The sequence below is a fragment of the Haematobia irritans genome, chromosome 2 (genome assembly GCF_050003625.1).
Source record: "Haematobia irritans isolate KBUSLIRL chromosome 2, ASM5000362v1, whole genome shotgun sequence".
In the NCBI taxonomy this organism is placed as follows: domain Eukaryota; kingdom Metazoa; phylum Arthropoda; class Insecta; order Diptera; family Muscidae; genus Haematobia; species Haematobia irritans.
Window position 1 is genome coordinate 204,348,045 of NC_134398.1, and position 26,276 is coordinate 204,374,320.

Here is a 26,276-nt window from a genome sequence, read left to right on the forward strand (position 1 = left end):
AATTTTGTTAAAAATTTATTTCTATAGAAAATTTTGTTATAATTTTACTTCTATAAAAATGTTTATCAAAATTTTATTTCTATAAAAAGTTTTGTCAAAATTTTGTTTCTATAGAAATTTTTTTCAAAATTTTCTTTCCATAGAAAATTTTGTCAAAATTTATTTCTATGTTATAGAAAATTTTGTCAAAATTTTATTTCTATAGAAAATTTTGTTAAAAATTTATTTCTATAGAAAATTTTGTTATAATTTTACTTCTATAAAAATGTTTATCAAAATTTTATTTCTATAAAAAGTTTTGTCAAAATTTTGTTTCTATAGAAAATTTTTTTAAAATTTTCTTTCCATAGAAAATTTTGTCAAAATTTTATTTCCATAGAAAATTTTGTCAAAATGTTATTTCTATAGAAAATTTTGTCAAAATTTTATTTCTATAGAAAACTTTTTGCAAAAATTTAAAAATTTGTTAACAAAATTTTACATCCATAGAATTTTTTCTATTTAAATTTTATTTCTATAGAAAATTTTGACAACATTTTATTTCTATAGAAAATTTTTCAAAATTTTATTTCTATAGAAAATTTTGACAACATTTTATTTCTATAGAAAATATTATCAAAATTTTTTTCTATAGAAAATTTTGTAAAAATTTTATTTCTATAGAAAATTTTTTGAAAAGTTTAGTACTTTAGCAAATTTTTGTCATAATTGTATTTCTATAGAAATTTTTCTCAGAATTTTATTTCTATAGAAAATTTTGTCAAAATTTTATTTCTATAGAAAATTTTGTTATAATTTTATTTCTATAAAATTTTTATCAAAATTTTATTTCTATAGAAAGTTTTGTCAAAATTTTATTTCTATAGAAAATTTTTTCAAAATTATATTTCCATAGAAAATTTTGTCAAAATTTTATTTCCATAGCAAATTTTGTCAAAATGTTATTTATATAGAAAATTTTGTCAAAATTTTATTTCTATAGAAAACTTTTTGCAAAAATTTAAAATTTAAAAATTTATTTCAAAATTTTATTTCCATAGAATTTTTTCTTTTTAAATTGTATTTCTATAGAAAATTTTGTCAAAATTTTATTTCTATAGAAAATGTTGACATTTTATTTCTAAAGGAAATATTGTCAAAATTTTGTTTTCATAGAAAATTTTGTCATAACATCCAGAATTCTACAAATCTACCATTTTTTTTAAATTTTGTTTCTATAAAATTTTTTGTTAAAATTTTATTTCTATAGAAAATTTTATTTTTATAGAAAATTTTTTTTTCAACATTTTATTTCTATAGATTTTTTTCAAAATTTTATTTCTATAGAAATTTTAATCAAAATTTTATTTCTATGGAAGATTTTGTCAAAATTTTTTTCTAAAGATAATTTTGTCAAAATTGTGTTTCTATAGAAAATTTTGTCAAAATTTTATTTCTTTCGAATTTTTTTTGAAAAGTTTAGTAATTTAGCAAATTCTTGTCATAAGTGTATTTCTATAGAAATTTTTCTAAGAATTTATTTCTATGTTATAGAAAATTTTGTCAAAATTTTATTTCTATAGAAAATTTTGACAACGTTTATTTTCTATAGAAAATATTATCAAAATTTTTTTTCTTAGAAAATTTTGTCAAAATTTTATTTCTATAGAAAATTTTGATATTTTATTTCTAAAGGAAATATTGTCAAAATTTTGTTTTCATAGAAAATTTTGTCAGAACATCCAGAATTCTACAAATCTACAAAAAAGTAACACATCTACCATTTTTGGTAGAATCTAGCAATTGTGACAACCGTGTTCTGGATCTGGTCCAACATGGAAACCGGGAGTGAAAATAAATTAGGGCATTTGTTAAGGACACAAAGTTTCTAGAATAAAAGAAGAGTATGATGGAAAAAAGAAGTTAGAGAGCATAAACTACCGAATATTGGATAAGGCTCATGTCAGCTGACATGAGGTAGGGAAATCTGGATCCTCTTTTCAACCTAACCTAACCTCCTAATACAGTTTAGTTAAAATTTTTTAAAATTAGCCTATATTTTCCTCCGTGGTGGGTTCAATTTTTTTTTTGAGTATACACCAAACCTAAAATATATCCATAGTGCAATTCCTTGCTTCTTTAGCCCGGAATCAATACCAAAATAATTAAAGCAAACACAAAATCGTTGGATCTTCATAGTCGGCTTCGTCGAACTTTAACTCTTTTACTCTTCTCTAGTAATTGAATAAGGCTTTGAATTCAATTAAAATTTTAATGTACTTTTTAATGACTTCTAAAGCCATGATCTGAGCATAGTGTCCATTGTTTGGAAGGGGTTTTCTTTATTTTCCTATATTTTTTTATGAATTCCATCACAAATGAGGTTGTCATAAAATAATTTTCTGCTTGAATGGTCTAAATTATAATTGCAATAGAAAAACGATTTTGGTATCTTTAATCTGTTATTTCCTTAACAGAGATTTTTGGATCAAAGAGAATTACGACAGAGAACCAACACACATACAAACACAATTACCTAGAGGCCTTGTGGCCGCAAATGCGGTCAATACGGTCAAATGCTAAAAACCTAATAAAGAGAAAGGCCTTCTAAATACCAGAAGTTCGTTTCTCTTAGCCTTGCAAATGTTAGACTCAGGCAAACCCCCACACAGTGGATCACAGCTTATTAACTATGATGCATAAAACATTGCTTTTCAAAAATTAAGAAATTATTATTATTTTTTTTAATTTTATAATTTAATATATACAAACATATTAATTAAAAAATATCTAACATATTAACATTAACAAGTCTAAGGAATTTAGTGAAAAAATAATGAGAATTTATACATTTTCTCATTATGCTATGGCCCAATGATTTTGTTATCATTTTATTTTCTTTTGTTGTTTGCATTTTGCAAAAATTCCAAAAATACCTTGGATTAAAGTTAGACGATGCAACATTTTACCTTTATTTTATTTGATTCGCATTTAAGTCAAGCATGAAGTGAATGAGTGAGTGAACGAACAATCCACCGGTAAGTTGGTTAGATTGGTTGGGAAATTCCATTGTAGAAAAACAAAAAGCAAACCAAAAGGAGGTGGAAACCAAAAACTTATTTGGATGAATGATTAAACTTAGCCAGTAGAGTTATCGTAGTAAACCGCACAAAATCTATACTTTTACTAAGTTTTTGTTTTTAGACAGACAAATGAATGGAAGTTGTAACAAGTAACTAGGTATTTAGCTACCTTATGGGAGGGATGAACCAATATCTGTAGTCTTGGATATTTATGAATCAAGTACCTATGTCTGTTTCCTCGATGAATGAGGGAATGTAAATGAATGTAGAAAAAATTATTAGCAAAACCTAAGAAACATAATTAACCACAACACCAAAAACTACATCAATATGATTAGGAAACAACAATCATAAAATATGCCAAAACACCATAACACAATTGGGCTTCCTTCAAAAGCAAATGCAAAGGAAAAAGTTTTGTGGTCGATTGTAGTTTCTATTTCCACAGTGTTTCAAAAAATTGAAGACATTTAAAAAAATGTTTGCGACATATTTTATTAAAGTAAAATAAAATACGATTTTGAAAAAAAAAATTCACTTTACCATTGGCCCGGAAGAACCTTTGCCAATAATAATTCCATGAACTAAAATAGAGTTAAATTGGCTTAAATTCACATTTACGCAAGAAATATAATAAAATTTTAAAATTGTTAAGCCTAAACATTTCCTCATTGGTCAATGATTTCCCCCATTTTTCATAGTCATAAACCCAGTGGCAGGATGGAGGAAATTGTATTCCTCCTTCAAAAGCAAATGCAAAGGAAAAAGTCGATTGTAGTTTCTTTTTCCACAGTGTTTCAAAAAATTGAAGACCTTTAAAAAAATGTTAGCGACATATTTTATTAAAGTAAAATACAAATACGATTTTGAAGAAAAAAATTCACTTTACCATTGACCCGGAAGAACTTTTGCCAATAATATGAACTAAAATAGAGTTAAATTGGCTTCAATTAACATTTACGCAAGAAATATAATAAAATTTTCAAATTGTTAAGCCTAAACATTTCCTCATTGGTCAATGATTTCCCCCATTTTTCATAGTCATAAACCCAGTGGCAGGATGGAGGAAATTTTATTTATTGGTGAAGCATGGAACATTTCAATATTTCCATCCATTTAACATTGACATTTAAAGTAAATCTCTTCCATTGGCCTTGACACACTTTCTCTATGCTAATAACCACTGTGCGTGTTGGCCATTAATTTGTGTGAACATTTATATAAGTGAGCTGTGAGTTTGTGCTACCACACGCGTGCAATCCCACACTCACATGACGACAGAGAAAGGGAGAGAGAGAAATAGAGTCTCTCAAAACCGCAAGCTAACTTCACAAACAAATAACCACAAAAGAAAAGTAACATGGAAAAACTGTTAGTATTAAAACCAAAAACAACATCAACAACAACAAACTGTTCCGCCATTTAGCATGGAACCTAACTCCTATTTGCAGTTAAGACTTGGTATAGATGATATTTGCATTTTATTCATAGTTTGAACTTTCTTCTGTTACAGTCTTTAAATCAAAACGGTATTCACACATCATCGGCGGCAACAACACCGACAACGACAACTGCAACGGCGACAACAACGCCAACACAAAATCTTCATTCTTCTCATCATCAGCACTCGCGACCATTAACATTGGCTACAACAGCCTCGAATACAGCAAATGCAACGACAACGGGTGGAGGCGTAGGTACAGTGAAAACACCCAAATCGCCGAAACCATTAACAACGAGCACAGTAAGCGGAAACGGAAATAACCCGCAACAACAGCAAACACAAACGACAAGGCCTAACGGTGATACCTCGCCCAATACGAAAGTATTGGAAAGTGGCGGTTTAAAGCCTACACCGAAAACTCCTCCGGTTACACCAGATTCGCCATCAACCTATTTGGATGATGATTTAGATTCTTTGTATTCCTATACCACAACTTCGGGTCGTTCGACAATGTCTTGTGAACATCCCTATGTGGCAAGGTAAGTTTTAATAGCGTTTCCCGTCCTGGTATAGAATAATTATTGTGCTTATTTTTCTTCCTTTCAGAAATGGCACTACCTTTAGTGGCCGTAAAATGAAATATGTGGTCCATTGTTCCAATTATGCCGGTCAAGTTGGATCCGATTATCTGACACCCACACAGAGGGCCCAGCGTCAAATACGACGCCTTAAAGAGCTATTGTGTGTGGCTCGTCAAGATTTGGAACAAAAAGACTCGGAATTATTACGTTTGACACGTGAAGTTGTGGAATTACGTTTGTTTAAGGCTTCGCTCTCATCACCCGATGAACGATCGGCTTCCAGTGATGCCGTCACTGTACGTGAAGCCGTGACGTCACAAGATGTTTCGCCCATTGTCGATATGGTCGACGATGGTCAGAACAAGCAACATTCCAGTGTGAGTCCTACACGTCATATGCATGGCGGCCATCATCATCATCATGCCGCCTCAGCCTCGCCCACGGTCATGTTACATCAAGCGTCACAAAATGCACACCAGCATCATTTGAACGATATGCAAAGCTCCTTTGCCGATTCGGGTCATTTTGAGGATATGACCTCATCATCTATACATTCCAAAGATTCGTCGTATGCTGCATCATCCCACGATGCCACCCACCATCATCATCATCATCACCATGACAGCTCATGTCCTGGTGGTAGTGGCGAAAACGCTTCGGCTCTCGAGCAATATGAATTGCAACGCCAAGAATTGATACGTATGTATGAGCAACGTATTGAGGATTTGGTACGCAGTCAAGATGCTGTGGCCAGTGATATCAAGCGTTCGAACAACGATCGTATTGAGGCCTTATTGCAAAAATTGGCCGAGTGTAATACCCGCTATGCGGATATTGTTCCCGACTATGAACATGCTAAGGAACGCATACGTGAATTGGAAAAACAATTGGAGGATTTGCAACGCAAATTGTGTGAACACGAAGAGAAACAGAAGCAAATGTATTTGCATATGTACCAAAAGGGTCAGGAAGCTGAACGTATTGCTCGCGCTGATCAGGTAAAGAATTGAGAGGCAACTTTTCAAGATGTCTTTAAATTTACTGTGATATTATTTTTATGTTTTACGGTATTTTTTTTTTTTTCAAAATTTTATTTCTATAGAAAAATTTTGTCAACATTTTATTTCTATAAAAATTTTGTAAAGAATATTGTGTTTATAGAAAATTTAAAAAAAAAAAATATTTTTGTAAAAATTTTATTTCTAAAGAAAATGAAGTCAAAATTTTATTTCTATTAAAATGTAGAAAAAAAAATATTTTTATAGAAAATTTGTTCAATATTTTATTTCTATAAAAAATTTTGTCAAAATAATAGTTCTATAGAAAATTTTGACAAAATTTTATTTCTATAAAAAAAATTGTCAACATTTTATTTCTATGGAAATTCTATTCTCTAGACTTTTCAAGATGTCTTTAAATTTACTGTGATATTAATTTTTAAGTTTTACGGTAATTTTTTTTTTGTCAAAATTTTATTTCTATAGAAAAATTTGGTCAACATTTTACTTCTATAAAAATTTTGTAAAGAATATTGTGTTTATAGAAAATTTTGTAAAAAATTTATTTTTATAGAAAGTTTTGTAAAAATTTTATTTCTAAAGAAAATGTCAAAATTTTATTTCTATAAAAAATTTTGTCAAAATAATATTTCTATAGAAAATTTTGACAAAATTTTATTTCTATAAAAAATTATGTCAACATTTTATTTCTATGGAAAATTTTGTCATATTATTGTCAAAATAATATTGCTATAGAAAATTTTGACAAAATTTTATTTTTATAAAAAAAAATGTTGTCAAAATTTTATTTCTACAGAAAATTTTGTCAAAATTTTATTTCTATTAAAATGTTGTAAAAAAATTTATCTTTATAGAAAATTTTTTAAAAATTTTATTTCTATAGAAAATTTTGCAAAAAATTTTATATTTATAGAAAATTTTGTCAAAATTTTATTTCTATAGAAAATTTTGTCATATTATTGTCAAAATAATACTTCTATAGAAAATTTTGACAAAATTTTATTTTTTAAAAAAATGTCAAAATTTTATTTTTACAGAAAATTTTGTCAAAATTTTATCTCTATAGATTTTTTTTCAAAATTTTATCTATATAGAAAATTTTGTCAACATTATGTTTCTATAGAAAATATTGTCAAAATTTTATTTCTATAGAAAATTTTGTCAAGATTTTATTTCAATAGAAAATTTTGTCAACATTTTATTTCTAAAGAAAATTTTGTCAAAATTTTATTTCTATAGAAGATTTTGTCAAAATTTTATTTCAATAGAAAATGTTATTTCTATAGAAAACATTTTTTAAAATTTTATTTCTGTAGAAAATTTTCTAAAAAATTTTATTTCTATAGAAAATTCCAAAATCTACAAAAACCACAAGAATTCTACCAATTTACCAAACAGTAAACAATCTACCATTTTTGGTGGAATACGACTCGTTTTCGACGTCGTGGAGATTCTAAGAAGTGCCGCCAAATTAAAAAAAAAAATTTTACAGGTTGTCAAAATAATATTTCTTCAGAAAATTTTGACAAAATTTTATTTGTCATATGATGAGGAATGTGGTAATTCCGAAACGTGCGTCCATCCAACCATCTTACAGTCTATAGTACTTTGCCCAAATAAATTTGACAAACATTCTTTTTCTCTGTTTGTTAAGCTACTCTTGTAGTTTAATCAACGCAATGGTTTTAAAGCTGAGATCAAAACATCAAATATGATTGAAGTGCAAACCAACAATAAAAAACAAAAACGGTAAAATTTTATTTCTATAAAAAATTTTGTCAACATTTTATTTCTATAGAAAATTTTGTCAAAATGTTATATCTATAGAAAATTTTGTCAAAATTTTATTTCTATTTAATATTATTGTCAAAATAATATTTCTATAAAAAATTTTGACAATATTTTATTTTTATAAAAAATGTTGTCAAAATTTTATTTCTACAGAAAATTTTGTCAAAATGTTATCTCTATAGATTTTTTTTTTAAAATGTCAATAGAAAATTTTGTCAACATTTTATTTCTATAGAAAATTTTGTCAAAATTTTATTTCAATAGAAAATTTTTTCAAAATTTTATTTCTATAGAAAATGTTATTTCTACAGCAAACATTTTTTAAAATTTTATTTCTGTAGAAAATTTTCTAAAAAATTGTATTTCTATAGAAAATTGCAAAATCTATAAAAACCACAAGAACTCTACCAATCTACCAAACAGTAAAAAATCTACAATTTTTGGTGGAATACGACTCGTTTTCGACGTGGTGGAGATTCTAAGAAGTGTCGCCAAATTAAAAAAAAATTGCAGGTTGCCCTATCCGGAGTTCAAGATTAGAAAAAAATGAAATATTTTTGGCGAATTTCGTAAAATTGAGTCCATCATTTGTATAAAACTGGTTTTTTCTCATTTGTAGTATATGTCATTAATTAAACAAAAAATAAATGTAATTTGACTAAATTTAACTGAAATCAATTAATTTTCATGGATGAAAATAAAATTAAATCGGTTAAGGAAATTATTATAGACTTTTTCTGAGCGGAGAGTTGAGCAATTGACTTTTATGATTTAAATTATGATTAAAGAAATTTCATTAAAAATTAATTGAACTAATTAACTCAATACATTTATTAATTTTTTCTCTTTCAGGCATTAGAATTGGCACATCGAGCACCACAAAATAAAGTATCGATCAACGAGCTGCTGCATCAATTGCAATCCACACAGGATGAATTGGAGAACATACGTGTAAGATTTTTCAAAATCTTTATAATATTATTTTCGATTTTATTTTGCATATTGCATTTTGTTTGCATTGTGTCTTAAAGAAGAAAAAAATCAAAGGAAAAAAGAAAATTTCAGAAAAAAGATTCATGATCATAAAAACACATTTTGAGAAAGAAGAAAACAAAAACTAAAAACATATATCACTTGCCCTTAATACTGTATAACAGTTTTACAAATCTCTTACCAATCACTCTCCCACTCTCACTCAAATCCATACAGCAACCATATTGAATATTTGACATAATAGATTTACTCTCTTTGTCTCACTCACTTAATGTCCATCACTGTGTGTATTTACTTATATCTGTGTGTGTATGTGTTTTTGTTTGCTTTTCATGAAATCGTATAGGAATCTTACAAGTAGTTTGATGGAGATTATGTTTTTTTTGTAATAATTTTTAATGCAATTATTTCTTTATATATTTAATGTTATTTTTAAATTCATTTTTAATGCATTTCCAATTATTATCAACAAAAATTTTTTGTATTAAAATAATATTTTTATTTACTTTTCATGAGATTTAAAGTAAAACTTAATGATATTATTATTAAATAAACATTTCTTTTATACATTTCATATTCGTTTGAGTTTTTAAAAGAATCTTATTTAAGAAAAAAAAACTATTTCCTTATAGAATATATAATTTCTTTCTTTTTTTATTTATAAAGAGAAATTCAAATTGTTTAGTTTAGGGCAAAATAAATTTCTAATTTTTTTCATTTTATAAAAAATTACTGAAATTGGAATTGTTTACTCTTACATTCGGGGTTTAAAAGAATCCTATTAACGAAAAAAATTATTCCCACATAAAGAAAAAGTCTAATTTAAATTCTAATAAATAAATTATTGTTTTTTTTTTTTCATTTAATAAAAAAAAAACACTAAAGAAAAATTTGAACTGTTTACTTCTAGAGAAATCTTTCCAAAATTTCTGTAATAGAGTTTTACTTATGTGTTCTCGTTTTTCAATAATATATATTTTTTTGATATATTTTTAAATATTTTTCTTATTATTTTGGAATGTTTGAGTTGAGTAGTTAAGGGTTAGTGAATTCGTAAACTAACCACGAAAAAAAAACACAATAATATTCTTTTTATATTTTCTAACATATGTAGTTATGCAATTAACAAATTCTAAATTAAATTTAGGAGGGCATGGTTTGATTTTTCATAAAAATATTCTTCCAACAAAATCATTCAATTTTTTCTTCTTTATCAAATTGAAATTGTGCATGCATTTAAACCGACAAAAAATTGTTATAGCAAATGTAGTTGTTAGTAAAGCCTTGTATAGACCATTTCTATACTACCTTAATTTCTTTTTTATTTTCATACACAAAACTTTAGTAGTTTTTGTTTTAAATTTGTATTATTTAAACAAAAAATTAAAATTGCTGCTCCCTTTTGTGCCTTTTTGAAATATATATTTTTATGGCCCTGTTTACAAAATTTTTCTTTTCCAAATTTAGTTTTATATGTTATGTAATTTAAGAAAAAAAAAACTGATTTTTATGAAACAAAACGAAACCAACCATTGTTTAAATATTCCATCCAAAAAACTATCCCAATATTATTTATAGGCAGCAGAATGTAGAAATGAATGCGGCAGTAATCATGCTCTCCTTACTGCAAAAGAGGCTATTTCTTTATGGGTTCTCGGCGCGCGTAAGGTTTGTAAAAGTCTTTCAAAAACAAAACAAAACAAAAAATAGTTTTATTATTTATATTTTTTTAAGTTTTTCTTTTTCTATATTTGGTTTGTGTTTTTTTTTTCAAAATCATATTAAAAAAATAATTTTTTAATAAAACAAAAAAAATCTCTCTTTTGTCATATAGTTTTTCTGTTTTACTTTGAAAATTGGTTCAAGATGTGTTCTTATTCACATTTTCAGTTTAATCAATCGATACCCATTATCAATTGTATGCGGTGTTGTGATCTCATCTTTATTTTTAAAAATTCATTTCTCTAACCTCATTGAATCGATTTATGTGTATAATCATTTTTATGTAATTTGGCCATTTTTTCTAACCCTCGTTTCATTTTTACTCATTTGGATTTTTTTGTTTTTGACCGCCCATATCATATGGATTTGGTATCATTGGAAATATACATCTTTATGTAAAAGGTGTGGTGTTTTTTTTTAATATTTTATATATGAACTAACCTCTGAAGACTAACAATGGCTGGATGAAATATAAACAAAATAAAATAAGCATTTTGAGCAAAAAAAAATTAAAAATTGATTTTCATAAAAAAAAATATGCACACATAAGGAAAAAATATAGGCTGTAAAAAAATGATTGACGTTGATGAATTGACTCAAATGGACACCTCGTGGCCGTAAAAACAAATAAACGTTCAAATTTTCAAACGTCAAAAGTAAATTTTTCTAACCCAACTCTTCGTCGCCAAAAGTTAACTTTTGCATAATTTCAAAATTATAAACGTCGAGTTCTATAGTATTAAAATTTGTTACGCAATTTAATATCATTCTAACTTTTTTTCCACCTGTTCCTCGTTTTTTATTCCCTTTTATTAAGCTATGCCACAGAACAAATGGAACGAAATAGATGTTATTTTCATTTAAAACATTCGAATTTCCATTTTAGACTTAAAGTATTTGTGATTTGTAAATATAATACATTTCTATATTCTTATATTATATCGAAATTAGAGGCATACCGGTTTATGCCACTTATATTTTGATTCAGAATATTTAATACTACATAGAAAACAAATAGTTTTGTATCCAATCTCGAAATTATTTGATCATATTAATTTTTAATTGAAATTGATTTGATTTGATTGAAAATCACGAAATTAATAATATCAATCACCGGCGCGAATTTAATTGATCTAATTAAAAATTTAATTGATTCAAGTAATTTTTATGACTGAACTTTGTTTTGATTATTTTCTGAATGTATATTGAAAAATAATCTAAAAAATTGTAATGGAAAAATATTTTACTTAAAAAATCTCAACAATATTTTTGCAATTATAATTTTAATTGAATTTGAAAAAAAAAAAATAAATTACAAAATTAATCAATTAATTTTTTAATTTAAGATTGTTTTAAAATTTTTGCAGTATTTTTCCTATGAGTGTAGATATTTATATCGGAGTACAGTTTATAATTAATACTGTGTTACCTATGGCACATTCACACTGGGCAAATAGTTAATAGAAATCAAAAATAATTCATCGCCACAGCGCCAACGAACCTTTTTTATACCCTCCACCATAGGATGGGGGTATATTAACTTTGTCATTCCGTTTGTAACACATCGAAATATTGCTCTAAGACCCCATAAAGTATATATATTCTGGGTCGTGGTGAAATTCTCAATCGATCTGAGCATGTCCGTCCGTCCGTCCGTCCGTCCGTCCGTCCGTTTGTTGAAATCACGCTAACTTCCGAACGAACCAAGCTATCGACTTGAAACTTGGTACAAGTAGTTCTTATTGATGTAGGTCGGATGGCATTGCACATGGGCCATATTGGTCCACTTTTACGTATAGCCCCCATATAAACGGACCTCCAAATTTGGCTTGCGGATCCTCTAAGAAAAGCAAATTTCATCCGATACGGCTGACATTTGGTAGATGGTTTTAGTACATGGTCTCTAACAACCATGCAAAAATTGGTCCACATCGGTCCATAATTATATATAGCCCCCATATAAACCGATCCCCCGATTTCGCTTGCGGAGCCTCTAAGAGAAGCAAATTTCATCCGATCCGGCTGAAATTTGGTACATGGTGTTAGTATATGGTCTCTAACAACCATGCAAAAATTGGTCCACATCGGTCCATAATTATATATAGCCCCCATATAAACCGATCCCCGATTTGGCTTGCGAAGCCTCTAAGAGAAGCAAATTTCATCCGATCCGGATGAATTTGGTACATGGTGTTAGTATATGGTCTCTAACAACCATGCAAAAATTGGTCCCTATCGGTCCATATTTATATATAGCCCCCATACAAACCGATCACCAAATTTGACCTCCGGAGCCTCTTGGAAGACCAAAATTCATCTGATTCAGTTGAAATTTGGTACGTGGTGTTAATATATGGCCTTAAACACCCGTGCACAAATTGGTCGAAATCGGTCCATAATTGTATATAGCCTCTATATAAACCGAACCCCAGATTTGACCTCCGGAGCCCCTCGGAATAGCAAAATTCATCCGATTCGGTTGAAATTTGGTACGTGATGTTAGTATATGGTATCCAACAACCATGCAGGAATTGGTTCATATGATTCCATAATTATATATAGCCCCCATATAAACCGATCCCCAGATTTGACCTCCAGTCCCTTTTGGAGAAGCAAAATTCATCCGATCTGGTTGAAATTTGGTACGTGGTGGTAGTATATGATATTTAACAACCATGCCAAAAGTGGCCCATATCGGTCCATAATCATATATAGCCCCCATATAAACCGATCCCGAGATTTGGTTTTGGAGCTTCTTGGAGGAGCAAATTTCATCCGAGTCAGTTGAAATTTGGTACATTGTGCTAGTATATGGCCGTTAGCAACCATGTCTAACTAAGTCCATATCGGTCTATAGTTATATATAACCCGCAGATAAATGGACCCCCAATCACAAAAAATTGGTCCATATAAAGTTCATAATTGTATATAGCCTCAATATAAGCGACCCCCATATTTCAATTCTGGCTCTCTACGTATCGTACAAAAGTCCATATCGATTCGTAATTATTTGTAGACTTACCTATACATTAGAGGTGTGCACGTGACACGAAATTGTCGTGACTCACGAAAATTTTCGTGATTCGTGTGTGAGTCGTGAGTCACGCTCATGACAACAGCGTGAGTGTGCGTGAGCGTGATTAACAAACCAACATGTCGTGAGTGAGCGTGAATCACGAAAATCATATCTTCGTGAGTGTGCGTGAGTAACGAATTACACTCACGAAAATATTCCTGCTCACCAACATAAAACGCTTAAGAGTTAAATTCAATTACAATTTTAGAGACACCTGGGATGTTAAGAGTTTAATAACACTCTCGATTTTAATAATGCTCATGTTTTCAGACACTTCGGTAAGGTAAATTAATCATAAAATTATTCGTGAGTCACGATATTTTTCGTGAGTCACGATATTTTTCGTGAGTCACGGTATTTTTCAGTCACGACGTTTTCGTGCGTGAGTGTGCGTGAGTACAAATTTTCTTTTCGTGAGTGTGCGTGTGCTTGAGTATGATTTTTCAGTCGTGAGTGTGCGTGAGCGTGAGTAAACTATTACTCACGTGCACACCTCTACTATACATACCTTTTTTGTCTAATATATACCACATATGGACTAACTCACAATTTAGGAAACGATGTTAAGAAGTTTTAAGATACCACAACGCAAGTAATTCGATTGTGGATGACAGTCTTTCGCAGAAGTTTCTACGCAATCCATGGTGGAGGGTACATAAGATTCGGCCTGGCCGAACTTACGGCCGTATTTACTTGTTTTCATTTTAGATGTGTGGAAATATTTTCCAAAACTGGGAACCACTTTTTTTGAAAATGTCTCTGGAGGAAAGTTTTATATTCCTCACAGGCCTAGTGTGACTATACCTCTACTGGTCTTTTAGGCTATTCTTAATTTACTTGTGTATGTAACTGTCCTTAACTCAAAGCTCAATTCTATTTATCGTATTTCCTGTATTTACCGCATTTTAAACAATCATTAAATTCAGTGCGGTTTAAAATACTGTTTTTATGATTGTAAAAATTAATATCGGAATTTAGTTTATAGGCAATAAAGTATTACTTACTCATATTTCAGACAATTCCAAATTTATTTGTGTGTGAAACAGTCCTTAATTCAATTCCCCATTGGATCTACAGAATTTTTAAAATTATTTAATTCAATGGTATTTTTCTGTAAGTGTAGCAATTGATATCGCAATGTCTTCTATAGGCAATACAGACTACAGACTATTCAAAATTTATTTGTGTGTGCAACAGTCCCTTGCATTGATAGAATTTTTAAAAATTCTTTTACTCACTATTGTTTGCTATAAGTTTGCTGCTGTTTAGCAAACTTTTTCTATGAGTGTAAGAATTGATATCGGAATGTAGTTTATAGGCAATAATGAATTACTTATTCGTCTCTCAGACTATTCCAAATTTATTTATGTGTGCAACAGTCCTTAATTCAATACTCCTTGTATCTACAGAATTTTTAAAATTATTTAATTGACTGGTATTTTTCTATTTGATACTGTATTACTCGTCTCGTCTTTCAGACTATTTAAATAATTAATTCAAGAATTGCTAAAGCCGAAATCCATTTGTCCAAAATTTTAAAGGGTCGAACAGTCGATTTTCCATTATTGAAAAAAGTCACAAAATCAACTTGTTTTATATTTTGATTGGTTAAAAAAAATTGCGGAGGTTCTATGAGTGTAACAATTAATATCGGAATTTAGTTTATAGGCAATAAAGTATTACTTACTCATATTTCAGACTATTCCAAATATATTTGTGTGTGTAACAGTCCTTAATTCAGTTCCCCATTGGATCTGCAGAATTTTTAAAATTATTTAATTCAATGGTATTCTTCTGTAAGTGTAGCAATTGATATCGCAATGTATTCTCTAGGTAATACTGTATTGTTTAGTCGTCGTACAGACTATTCAAAATTTATTTGTGTGTGCAACAGTCTCTTGTATTGATAGAATTTTTAAAAATTCTTTTATTCACTATTGTTTGAGAAACGTTAGTTCTGTTTAGCAAACTTTTTCTATGAGTGTACGAATTGATATCGGAATGTAGTTTATAGGCAATAATGTATTACTTATTTGTTTCTCAGACTATTCCAAATTTATTTATGTGTGCAACAGTCATTAATTCGATACTCCTTGTATCTACAGAAACAATCCTTAATTCAAAACTCAATTATATAAAACCCCCCTTTTACAGAATTTCTAACAAATATTTACTTCAATGCTGTTTTAATAGTCTTTTTTCTATGACTGTAGAAATTGATACCGGATTGTAATTTACATGCAGTACCGTATTATTTACTCGTCTTTGAGACTATTCTCAATTTATTTGTGTGTGCAAAAGTCCTTAATTCAAAACTTAATTATATGAACCACAGAATTTCTAAAAATAATGTAATTCAATGCTATTTTTAACAGATTTTTTCTGTTAAGTTTATCAATTGTAATGTAGTGCATATTTAATATAGTAATATTCATCTTTTAAAAGGTCATAGTATGGACTTTTTCAAATTTTGTTTATTTAAAAAAAGATTGAAGGTTTTTGGGAGACAGAATAACTACACACAAAATTTTTTTTTCTGAATCAATCACGAAATTAATTGATCCAATTAATTTTTTAATTGAAATGTCTTCAATCGCAGAAATAATAGTATCAATTAAAAAATTAATTGGCAGTCAATTAAAAAAGTTAATTGATACAATTAAAAAATTAATTTATACTATTAATTTGTGTGATTGATTTTTATTTCAATTAAAAAATTAGTTGATTCAATTACATTTGTAATTGAATATTTTTTAAAACTCAATTAAGATTTTAAGTGGAAAAATTTTCGTGAAATTTTTTTCTGTGTAATTAAAGATTCCTATATCGATTCATTTTTCGATATCTAAATTTGACTTTTCCACAATCTAGAGGACTCCGAATTGTTTTCTGCTAGAGCACAAAATACAAAATATAATGGCAAACACCTACGGATGTTTTTATCCGACATTTTCCTCTGAGTGTAGAAATTGATATCGGAATGTAGTCCTTAGTTCAAAACTCAATTATATAAACCCCCTATTTACAGAATTTCTAACAATTATTTACTTCAATAGACAAGCTTTTTCTCTGAGTGTAGAAATTGATACCGGTATTTGATTTACAGGCACTCCTGTATTACGTTCTCGTCTTTCAGACTATTCACAATTTATTTGTGTGTGCAATAGTCCTTAATTCAAAACTCAATTATATAAAACCCCCCATTTACAGTATTTCTAACAATCATTTACTTCAAGGCTGTTTTTAATAGAAGTTTTTCTATGAGTATAGAAATTGATACCGGTATTTGATTTACATGCACTTCTGTATTACGTTCTCGTCTTTCAACCTATTCACAATTTACTTGTGTGTGCAATAGTCCTTAGTTCCAAACTCAATTATATAAAACCCCCATTTACAGAATTTCTAACAATTATTTACTTCAATGCTGTTTTTAATAGAAGTTTTTCTAAGAGTATAGAAATTGATACCGGTATTTGATTTACAGGCACTCCTGTATTACGTTCTCGTCTTTCAGACTATTCACAATTTATTTGTGTGTGCAACAGTCCTTAATTCAAAACTCAATTATATGAATCACTGCATTTACAGATTTTCCAAAAATGATTTAATTCAATGCTGTTTTTAACAGACTTTCTTATATAAGTTTATCAATTGACATCAAAATGTAATTTGTAGATAATACGGTATTATTTTCTCGTCCTTTAGATCATTTTAAATTTCCTTATTTGAAAAGGTCACAGAATCGACATTTTCAAAATTAGTTTGTTTAAAAAACAAAAAAACTTTCCTAAAATGAAATTATTAAAGCTGGTTTTAACAGACTTTCTTCTATAAGTTTATCAATTGATATCGAAATGTAGATTTTAGATAATACGATATTATTTACTCGTCTTTCAAATAATTCTAAATTTATTTGTGTGTGTACGGGTCCCTTTTTCAAAACACGATTATAGCTTTCAATTATAGCTTTTGGTTTAGGAATCGTTAAATCAAACTATATCCCGTTTTATTTTTTTTTTCTCCCCCTTTTGGAAAACCTGAAGAAGAAGAAGTTTTTTGATTTTATCAAAATATATTTTCAGATTTTCTTTCTATTGTAATATTGTATTTTAAAATATACATGGATAAATTCTTAATCTTTCTTCTCCTAAATAATATTCCTTTTGTGAAGTAATTATTATAAAACAATAAATTTTGAATTTCTTCTTTATGAATTCTATACTATTTTTGTTGTGTTAATATTCTTGAGAAAAATAAAAAGTAAATATCTACCATTCTACTGCTAGTATCTAATGTGTATAATATAATAAACTTAAATAATACACATAAATCAGCCAGAGATATAAAGGTATGTAAAAACACAAAAATACATACAAAACTATTACGACACATACTATATAATATCCTATACAGGAATGTAGTCAAGGCTGGTAAAATTTATTTTTATACCCTGCTCCACACTGTGTGTGTGGTATTATTTTTTTCTATATTTTCCTGACTACTTTCTTGGTAAACACAAAAACTAATTTTGTTTTTTTTAGGATTTTTTATTGAAAATCTATTCTATCGACTAAAATTAAGTTCTATCGATTTTTTAAAAATATATTCAAAGAGTACTTTTAAAATATTTTAATTAAATAATACTAACCAATTGTAAAGAAATTCTAGTTGTTTGTTTTTCCATAAAACAATTTCCCCAAGATGAAATTTACAAACACAAAATTAAGCATGAATTTATAAGCAGAGAAGTTAATAAATACGATAAATAATATTAGAATATTATATACCATTAATTTTTGAAATACATATATATATTTATGTTCAAATTATTTAAAAATAAAAATAAAAAAATAAAACAACAATACAAGTAATACATGTTGAGACTGTTTTTATTTTCATTTCATTCTAACCTTAATTTATTTGGTTTACGATTTAAAAAAAAATATCCTCCACGTTCCGGAAACCTAAAATATAAATTAAATTAAAATATAATATAAATTAAATATAAAAACTTAAAATTTGGTTATATTGTTCTCTTTAACTACAATTTCATTTTATTCAATTGCACTAAAGTCCGAGAAAATCTCGAATTGGCTTTCTTGGAAGAAAATTAAATTCTAGCTATACGGAATATAGGAAAAGGGGGGGATGGTATTTTTGGTTACTTTATAATCACATATTGTTTCATTTATCTCATTTTATTTTATAAATAAATACACATTTTTTCAATGTACATGTCGAAAGCTCATATTCATAGTATACCAAAAATCAATCAACAAATAGCTACTGTGAATTTAAGCTATCGATATACAAACACATTTTATAAAAAATTAATTTAATTTCATTATTGATCATTTTCATAGTAAAATTCAACTGTACATAAATCCATGAATATAAACATAATCATTATTATTCATTTCTTTTGGGTGTTAATCTATTTTGTTTTCTTTTATAAGTTTACGATTATTTTGAAATTATTTACTAAAAAAATCCCTAATTTATAAAAAATAACTTAAAAAAAATATCATATTGCTATAGATATATATTTACAAAGAAAAACCATCCTTTTTCTCCCCAATTTCTCTCTCTCTTTTTCTTCTCATACTCTCTGTATCATCCCCTTATTGGATAAAATTTAAATATTGCTACTCGTTCCTTCCACCTATAAACTCCCTGTTGATCTTCCCCCCACCCTATATACCTATAGACCATTTATCGCCGTTTATTGGAAGCTCAAAAGAATCGTACCCATGTGGATCCTGAGGTAACATTACAATTTCTCAAAAGTGCTGTCTATTACTTCCTCACCGATAAGGAGAATTCACAAGGGCATTTGCAGGCCATAGAATCCATATTGGAATTCAGTGAAGCTGAGAAACAGGTCATCAATAAAGCCCGAGCCTCAAAGTAAAACAAAAAAAAAAACAAAAATGTCGAACAGCCCGAAAGAATAGGGAAATGAGTTTATAAGCCCGTTTTTAAATCCCTATTAAATATACTTTTATAGTAAATGTTAATGATATTACGATTATTATTATACTAAAAACAAAATAAATATATATATCACTAAATTATTTTTGTTAAATAGGACTTTAATTGAATTTGAAAAATATATATTTAAATAAAAATTGATTATTTTCCATTAAAACAAAAGTCAAATTTTTAAAATTACTTCATATGATTTTAATTTTAATTTGAATTAAATATAAATAAAAAGTATATAATTTTTTTAATTGTTATATGATTTTGTAATTATTAATTGAATTTTATTTAAATGAAATTTTCTATTTATTTACATTATAATTCAATTAATTTTACAATAAACTGTAAACTAATTACAAAATTATATTTTATACGAAATTAATTAATTTAATTAAAATAGAAATCAATAAAAATTGTTATTAACTAAATTTAATTAAAATTTTAATTGTTATATGATTTTGTAATTATTAATTTAATTTTATTTAAATGAAATTTTCTATTTATTTACATTATAATTCAATTAATTTTTCTATAAACTGTAAATTATTTACAAAATTAAATTTTAAACGAAAAAATTATTTTAATTAAAATAGAAATAAATAAAAATGGTTATTAAATAAATTTAATTAAAATTTTAATTAGAAAAATGTTGAGGAAATTTTTTTTGTCAAAAATTTAGTCAAAGTTAAAAAATTCTATGAAATTAGTTCATTATTAATTGAGCAACTAAAAAATAATACTTCAATTAAAATATAAATAAATGCAACTTTTATTTTAGTTATTATTGATCAATAACTAATTAGCCAAAGTGAAAAAGTTTTTTTTTTCATTTTGTTAATTAAATTTTGAGTTGACAAAAAATGTATTTACATTTAATTAACAAAATAAATAAAAATATCACAAAAAAATCACAATAACAAAATTTCGATAACTACAATAAACAAAATAACCTTAATGTTCCGTAAATTAATGTTTTTATCAAAGCAAAAATCTATTAACAAAATTAAATTGTTTTTTTATGAATTAACTTTTAATCGACAATAATAAAAATAAATAAAAAAATAATAAATAAATATAATTTTATAAAATAATTTTTATTATTATAGATCATAAGTTAATTCATCAAAAAAATATTTAATTGTGTTAATTGATGAATTGAAATAAATTAACAGATTAAATAGTTTTGTTTTTTTATGTTGATGAACAAACTTTTGATCTACAATAATAAAAATAAAAAAAATATTTTAAGAAATAAATATATATATTTATAAAATAATATTTTTTTATTATTATAGATCATTAATTTAGTTTTTATTTGACAAACAAAAAATATTTATATTTTAATTAAATTAATGTTTTATTGTAGATCAAGAACTAATTAGCCAAAGTGAAAAATTTTTATTTTTCATTTTGTTAATTGAATTTTGAGTTGACAAAAAATGTATTTACATTTAATTAACAAAATAAATAAAAATATCACAAAAAATCACAATAACAAAATTTCGATAACTACAATAAACAAAATAACCTTAATGTTCCGTAAATTAATGTTTTTATCAAAGCAAAAATCAATTAACAAAATTAAATTGTTTTTTTTTATGAATTAACTTTTAATCGACAATAATAAAAATAAACAAAATTTTAATAAATAAATATAATTTTTTAAAATAATTTTTATTATTATAGATCATAAGTTAATTAATAAAAAAATATTTAATTGTGTTATTAATTAATTGAAATAAATTAACAAAAATTAAATAGATTTTTTTTTATTTTGATGAACTAACTTTTTGATCTACAATAATAAAAATAAAAAAAATATTTTAATAAATAAATATAATTTTATAAAATAATTTTATTTTTTTTATTATTATAGATCATAAGTTAATTCGTCAAAAGCAAAAAATATTTAATTGTGTTCATTTTGATTTTTCATTTGTTGAAACAATTCATTGTATTAAAATACAAATAATTTGTTTTCGTCAAATCAAAAATCAATTAACAAGCTTAAATAATTTTTCACTTTCACAAATACATTTTTGAGTTAAAGGTAATAAAAAAAATTATATATTTATATTTTAATTAAATCTCAAAAATTTAGTTAAAGTGAAAATTACTAAGTTAATTCAGTTAATTAGTTGAATCAAATAAATTATTAATTGAGCAATTAGAACAAAAATAATTTAATTCAAATACAAATAAATGTAATTTTTATTTTAATTATTGTAGATCAATAATTAAGAGTCAAAGTGGAGAAGTTTTTTTCATTAATTTAGTTTTGATTTGACAAACAAAAAATATTTATATTTTAATTAAATTAATGTTTTTATGGAAACAAAATTAATTAAAAAATAAAATCAATTTTTTTTCATTTTCATGAAATAACTTTTGATCTACAATAATAAAAATAAAAAAATAAACTATTTTAATAAATAAATATAATTTTATAAAATAGTTTTATTTAATTTTAATCGAAATGGAAAACAAATATTTACTAGAATTTTGTTTTATGAAAAATTTAATTGAATTAAAATAAAAATAAAAATAAATGTTTTTCGTCAAATCAAAAATCAATTAACAAAATTAAATAATTTTTTCACTTTGACTAATAAATTTTTGAGTTAAAAATAATAATAAAAAATATATATTTGCTTATATTTTATTTAAATTAATTTTTCGTCAAGTCAAAAATCAAAACAAATTTTCACTTTGACATATTAATTTTTGATCTACACAAGAAAATATATCACCAAAGGGTTTGTGATATTTTTTACCAATTTTCAAAATTTTAATTGAATTTTTAATTTTACTAATATTGAAAATTTTAATTGAATTTTAAAAATTGCTCAATTAATAATTTAATTAAGTAAAAGAAGTTGTAATTAATCAAAAATCAATTAACAAAATTAAATAATTTTTTCACTTTGACTAATAAATTTTTGAGTTAAAAATAATAAAAAAAATATATGTTTGCTTATATTTGCTTATATTTGCTTATATTTTATTTAAATTAATTTTTCGTCAAGTCAAAAATCAAAACAAATTTTCACTTTGACATATTAATTTTTGATCTACACAAAAAAATAGATCACCAAATGGTTTGTGATATTTTTTTTTACCAATTTTCAAAATTTTAATTGAATTTTTAATTTTACTAATATTGAAAATTTTAATTGAAATTTAAAAATTGCTCAATTAATAATTTAATTAAGTAAAAGAATTTGTAATTAATTTTTCACTTTGGCTTTGATTTTTGATCTACACAAAAAAAATATCACCAACATTTTTCTAATTAAAAAATTAATTTAATTTTGAAAAATTTGCAATTAAAAATTCAATTGATTCAAATAGTTTCTAAAATAAAAATCAATCACAAAAATTAATTATAAATATTTGTTTTTTTTTAATTGACGTTTTTGATTAATACTATTATTTCCGTGATGGAAGAAATTGTAATTAAAACTGAATTATATCAATTAATTTCGTGATTGAAGACAAAAAAATTAACGAACATTGATATTTTGGCGCTTGTCCCATATTCTATGAACACTTCATGGGTTTTATTAATTTTTATATGGAATATATATTTTTTAATTTAATTAAAATTCTAATTTATATTATTTTAATGTATAGGCCCTTGAATATTTTTATTAAAACTATGATGAAAATTTAAACATGTTGAAATTCTTATGGGTTTTATTTTATTTAAAATGTTATAAAAAAATGTTTAAGAAATTTAAGAAAACATACCAAAATTTCAAATATCATTAAAAGAATACACAAAAATAGACTTTGGTTAATCTTTTTTTAAGTTAGATGCCCTTAACTAAAATTATTATTTATTATATTTTTTTAATATAATAATAAATAAATGGTATCTTTAAATTTTATTTGATTTTTTTCTCTATATAAACATTTATTTTATTTCCACTATAAAGGGTATTTATATTTAAAAAATTACCATTTTCGTTTCAATATTTTTAATTTTTTATACTTTTCAATCGCTATAATATATGATTTTATTGAAATTTTAGAAAATTTCTAAAATAGTTTTTTTTTACCAACATTCATAAAGTGTATTGTACACATACATCTAATTTTTTTTATTAAATACTCTTAAGGCAAGTAAAGAAACGTTGACTAATTATTCTAAGTTAAATGCCCTTTTAATTAAAATAATTATTTATTATATTGTTTTTTAATTGGTTATATCTTTAAATTGTATGTGATTATTTCTCTAGATAAAAATTTATTTTATATTTTTTATTTCAACTAAAAAGTGTTATTATATTTGTTTAAATTTATTTCTAATTTTTTGTGTTTTTTACTCACAATATTAATATAAATTGAAATTTTAGTTTGTAAAATATTTTTTACGAGCAATGTAAAATCTTTTTTTAATTATTTTTATTTTATTATATATTATTACCATGATTTGTATTTATAATATGAATAAAAAGTATAAATTAATTTAGCTTCAAATACGTCCACAAAAAATAAAATTTTAGCAAAAATATATACAATAATATATGAAGATAAAAACCAAAAATTTTTTAGCAAAATTTACTATAATATTTTTGTTTTCAAAAAAAAAATGAACACAAAAATCGGCCTTTCATTTTAATTAGCAAGCTAGCTGACTAAAATCACGAAAGATATTTTAAAGCTAATTCTATTTTGTAAAAGAAATTGGATATACATTATGCAGCCCTCCAGCATTGGACCATTCAAAATTTGTCTTTTATTTTTTTTTTTTTTTAAGTGGAAAACTAATAACACCTGAAGCTGACATCAAAATTTTAATACAACATTGAGAAAAATGGTTTTTAATACTACAACATCGACTACCAAAAAAAATATATAATAGTTAATATTTGTAACATCAAAAAATATCACAAAAAAATCACAATAACAAAATTTCGATAACTACAATAAACAAAATAACCTTAATGTTCCGTAAAAAATATACATGTAGATGCAAAACAAACCAGAATATCAATAAACAAGATCTTTGAAAATAAATGGTATGGAGTTTTATTTGAAAATGGGTCCAAGTATATTTTGGGTGGAGTGATTTCAATGTTATCCCTGTTCCTTAACAAATTTTACATATAAATAAACTTATTGTCCTTTATTGGTTAAGATACTCTTGACATATTCTTTTAAGCTGAAATTAAAATAGTAAAGCGATTTTGTTTTTATTTTAAATCATATTTTATATGAAATACATTTGTAATGAGATATTATTTTTCTGCAAATTAACGGAATAAGTTTATATCGATTTTTACATCACGCCAAAAAGTATGCTATTATTAAATTGAATAAAGATTTGCCAATCTTTAACTTATCGAAATGTCATTTAAATATTGATATTGGCTATACTTTTTCGACGCCCGAAACTATGCCAAGCTAATGCAGCTTTGTTAATTAGTCTAGCCATGACCCTATACGAATATGTTCTATAGATGGCGCTATATCATTAACTAGTTAACGTGCAGAAGGCTCTGGAATGAATTTGTAGAGAACACTCGTGAAATTAACTTTTGTTTCATAATATACTGTCGAATTCAATATCAATCTTGGTAAGCTTTTACTTCTATATTAAACCATTAACGAAAAATGCAATTTCAAATATAGTTAGGTGGAACTAACATAGTAAATTCAATCATCTTTTAACTAACATACAGATGTCACTATATGGTTCCCCGCTTCTTCGAAAGAGACATTTACCGAAAGTGAAGGCCAGATTTTATCGAAATCCACGCCGCAGTGGTATAAAAACTCACTGATTCACTAAACAAGTTAGACCGGGAAGAGCTTTGTTTTGCAGGAAAGTGGCTAATTAACAAATTTGGTTTTCTTCGACAAACAAAATGATCGATTATACATGGTCAATTGAAAATATATACCTTCGATTGGTCAATGCCCTGCCAACATTTTTTGAATTTGGGGGCGCTTCAGAGAATCCCCACTACGTCGAAAACAGTCGTATAAGATATCCAAAACTCCTCGGAAAAGCGCCGTCACTATTGAGAAGTTGTACCACGCCAAGTTACTACAAAAAAGTATCGCATGAGTGCAATTATTGTGTGCCCTTCTGGATACATTTAAAAGGACGCCAATAAGAGCCCCTTCAAACAATCAGAAAAAGTGCGTTTTAAGATAGTTGTAAAAGAATCATTGTAGTCAAGTAAAACACGATCGTTTAGATGTTTATTAATTATATTAAACATTTATAAATTCTCATATATATAACATTTATCACATCACGTTTAACATATTTTTATGCATTAATAAAAGATTGATGTTGAGTTACAAGTTGCAAGTTACATGTTGTAGCGTCTATCAGCCAGTGCTTTTATTCCCAATGGAGGCAGCGTGTCTGGAAAAATATTTGAAAAACTATCACTTTATTCCATTTGGAAAGTCAAAATTTATTCACCAATATACCTTTCACAATTTTAAGCGGAATAACTATGTTTTCAGCACTTCATTATCGTTTTTATTTAAATAAATTATAAGAAGCTAAGAAGCTCTTGGTGTTTCACAAAATATAAAATGGCTCTTCCCTGCCAGCATTTCAAAGTCCATTTCAACCTCATC

General features: G+C 25.8%; 1 protein-coding gene across 4 annotated transcripts in view; it reads left to right on the top strand.

Annotated features, from left to right (window-relative positions):
• Positions 1-19,776, top strand: part of qtc (GRIP domain-containing protein quick-to-court) — a 372,167-nt gene extending 352,391 nt beyond the window's left edge. For 3 of the 4 annotated variants that reach the window (XM_075297274.1, XM_075297272.1, XM_075297271.1), the window contains exons 3-7: positions 4,576-5,045; positions 5,113-6,085; positions 8,750-8,848; positions 10,469-10,558; positions 19,399-19,776. In XM_075297274.1, coding sequence (XP_075153389.1) covers positions 4,576-5,045; positions 5,113-6,085; positions 8,750-8,848; positions 10,469-10,558; positions 19,399-19,602 — 1,836 coding nt within the window. In that variant the 3' untranslated portion in view covers positions 19,603-19,776. The remainder of the gene's footprint in view (positions 1-4,575; positions 5,046-5,112; positions 6,086-8,749; positions 8,849-10,468; positions 10,559-19,398) is intronic. The other variant, XM_075297275.1, reaches the window with a different exon arrangement.
• The last annotated feature ends 6,500 nt before the right edge of the window (positions 19,777-26,276 follow it).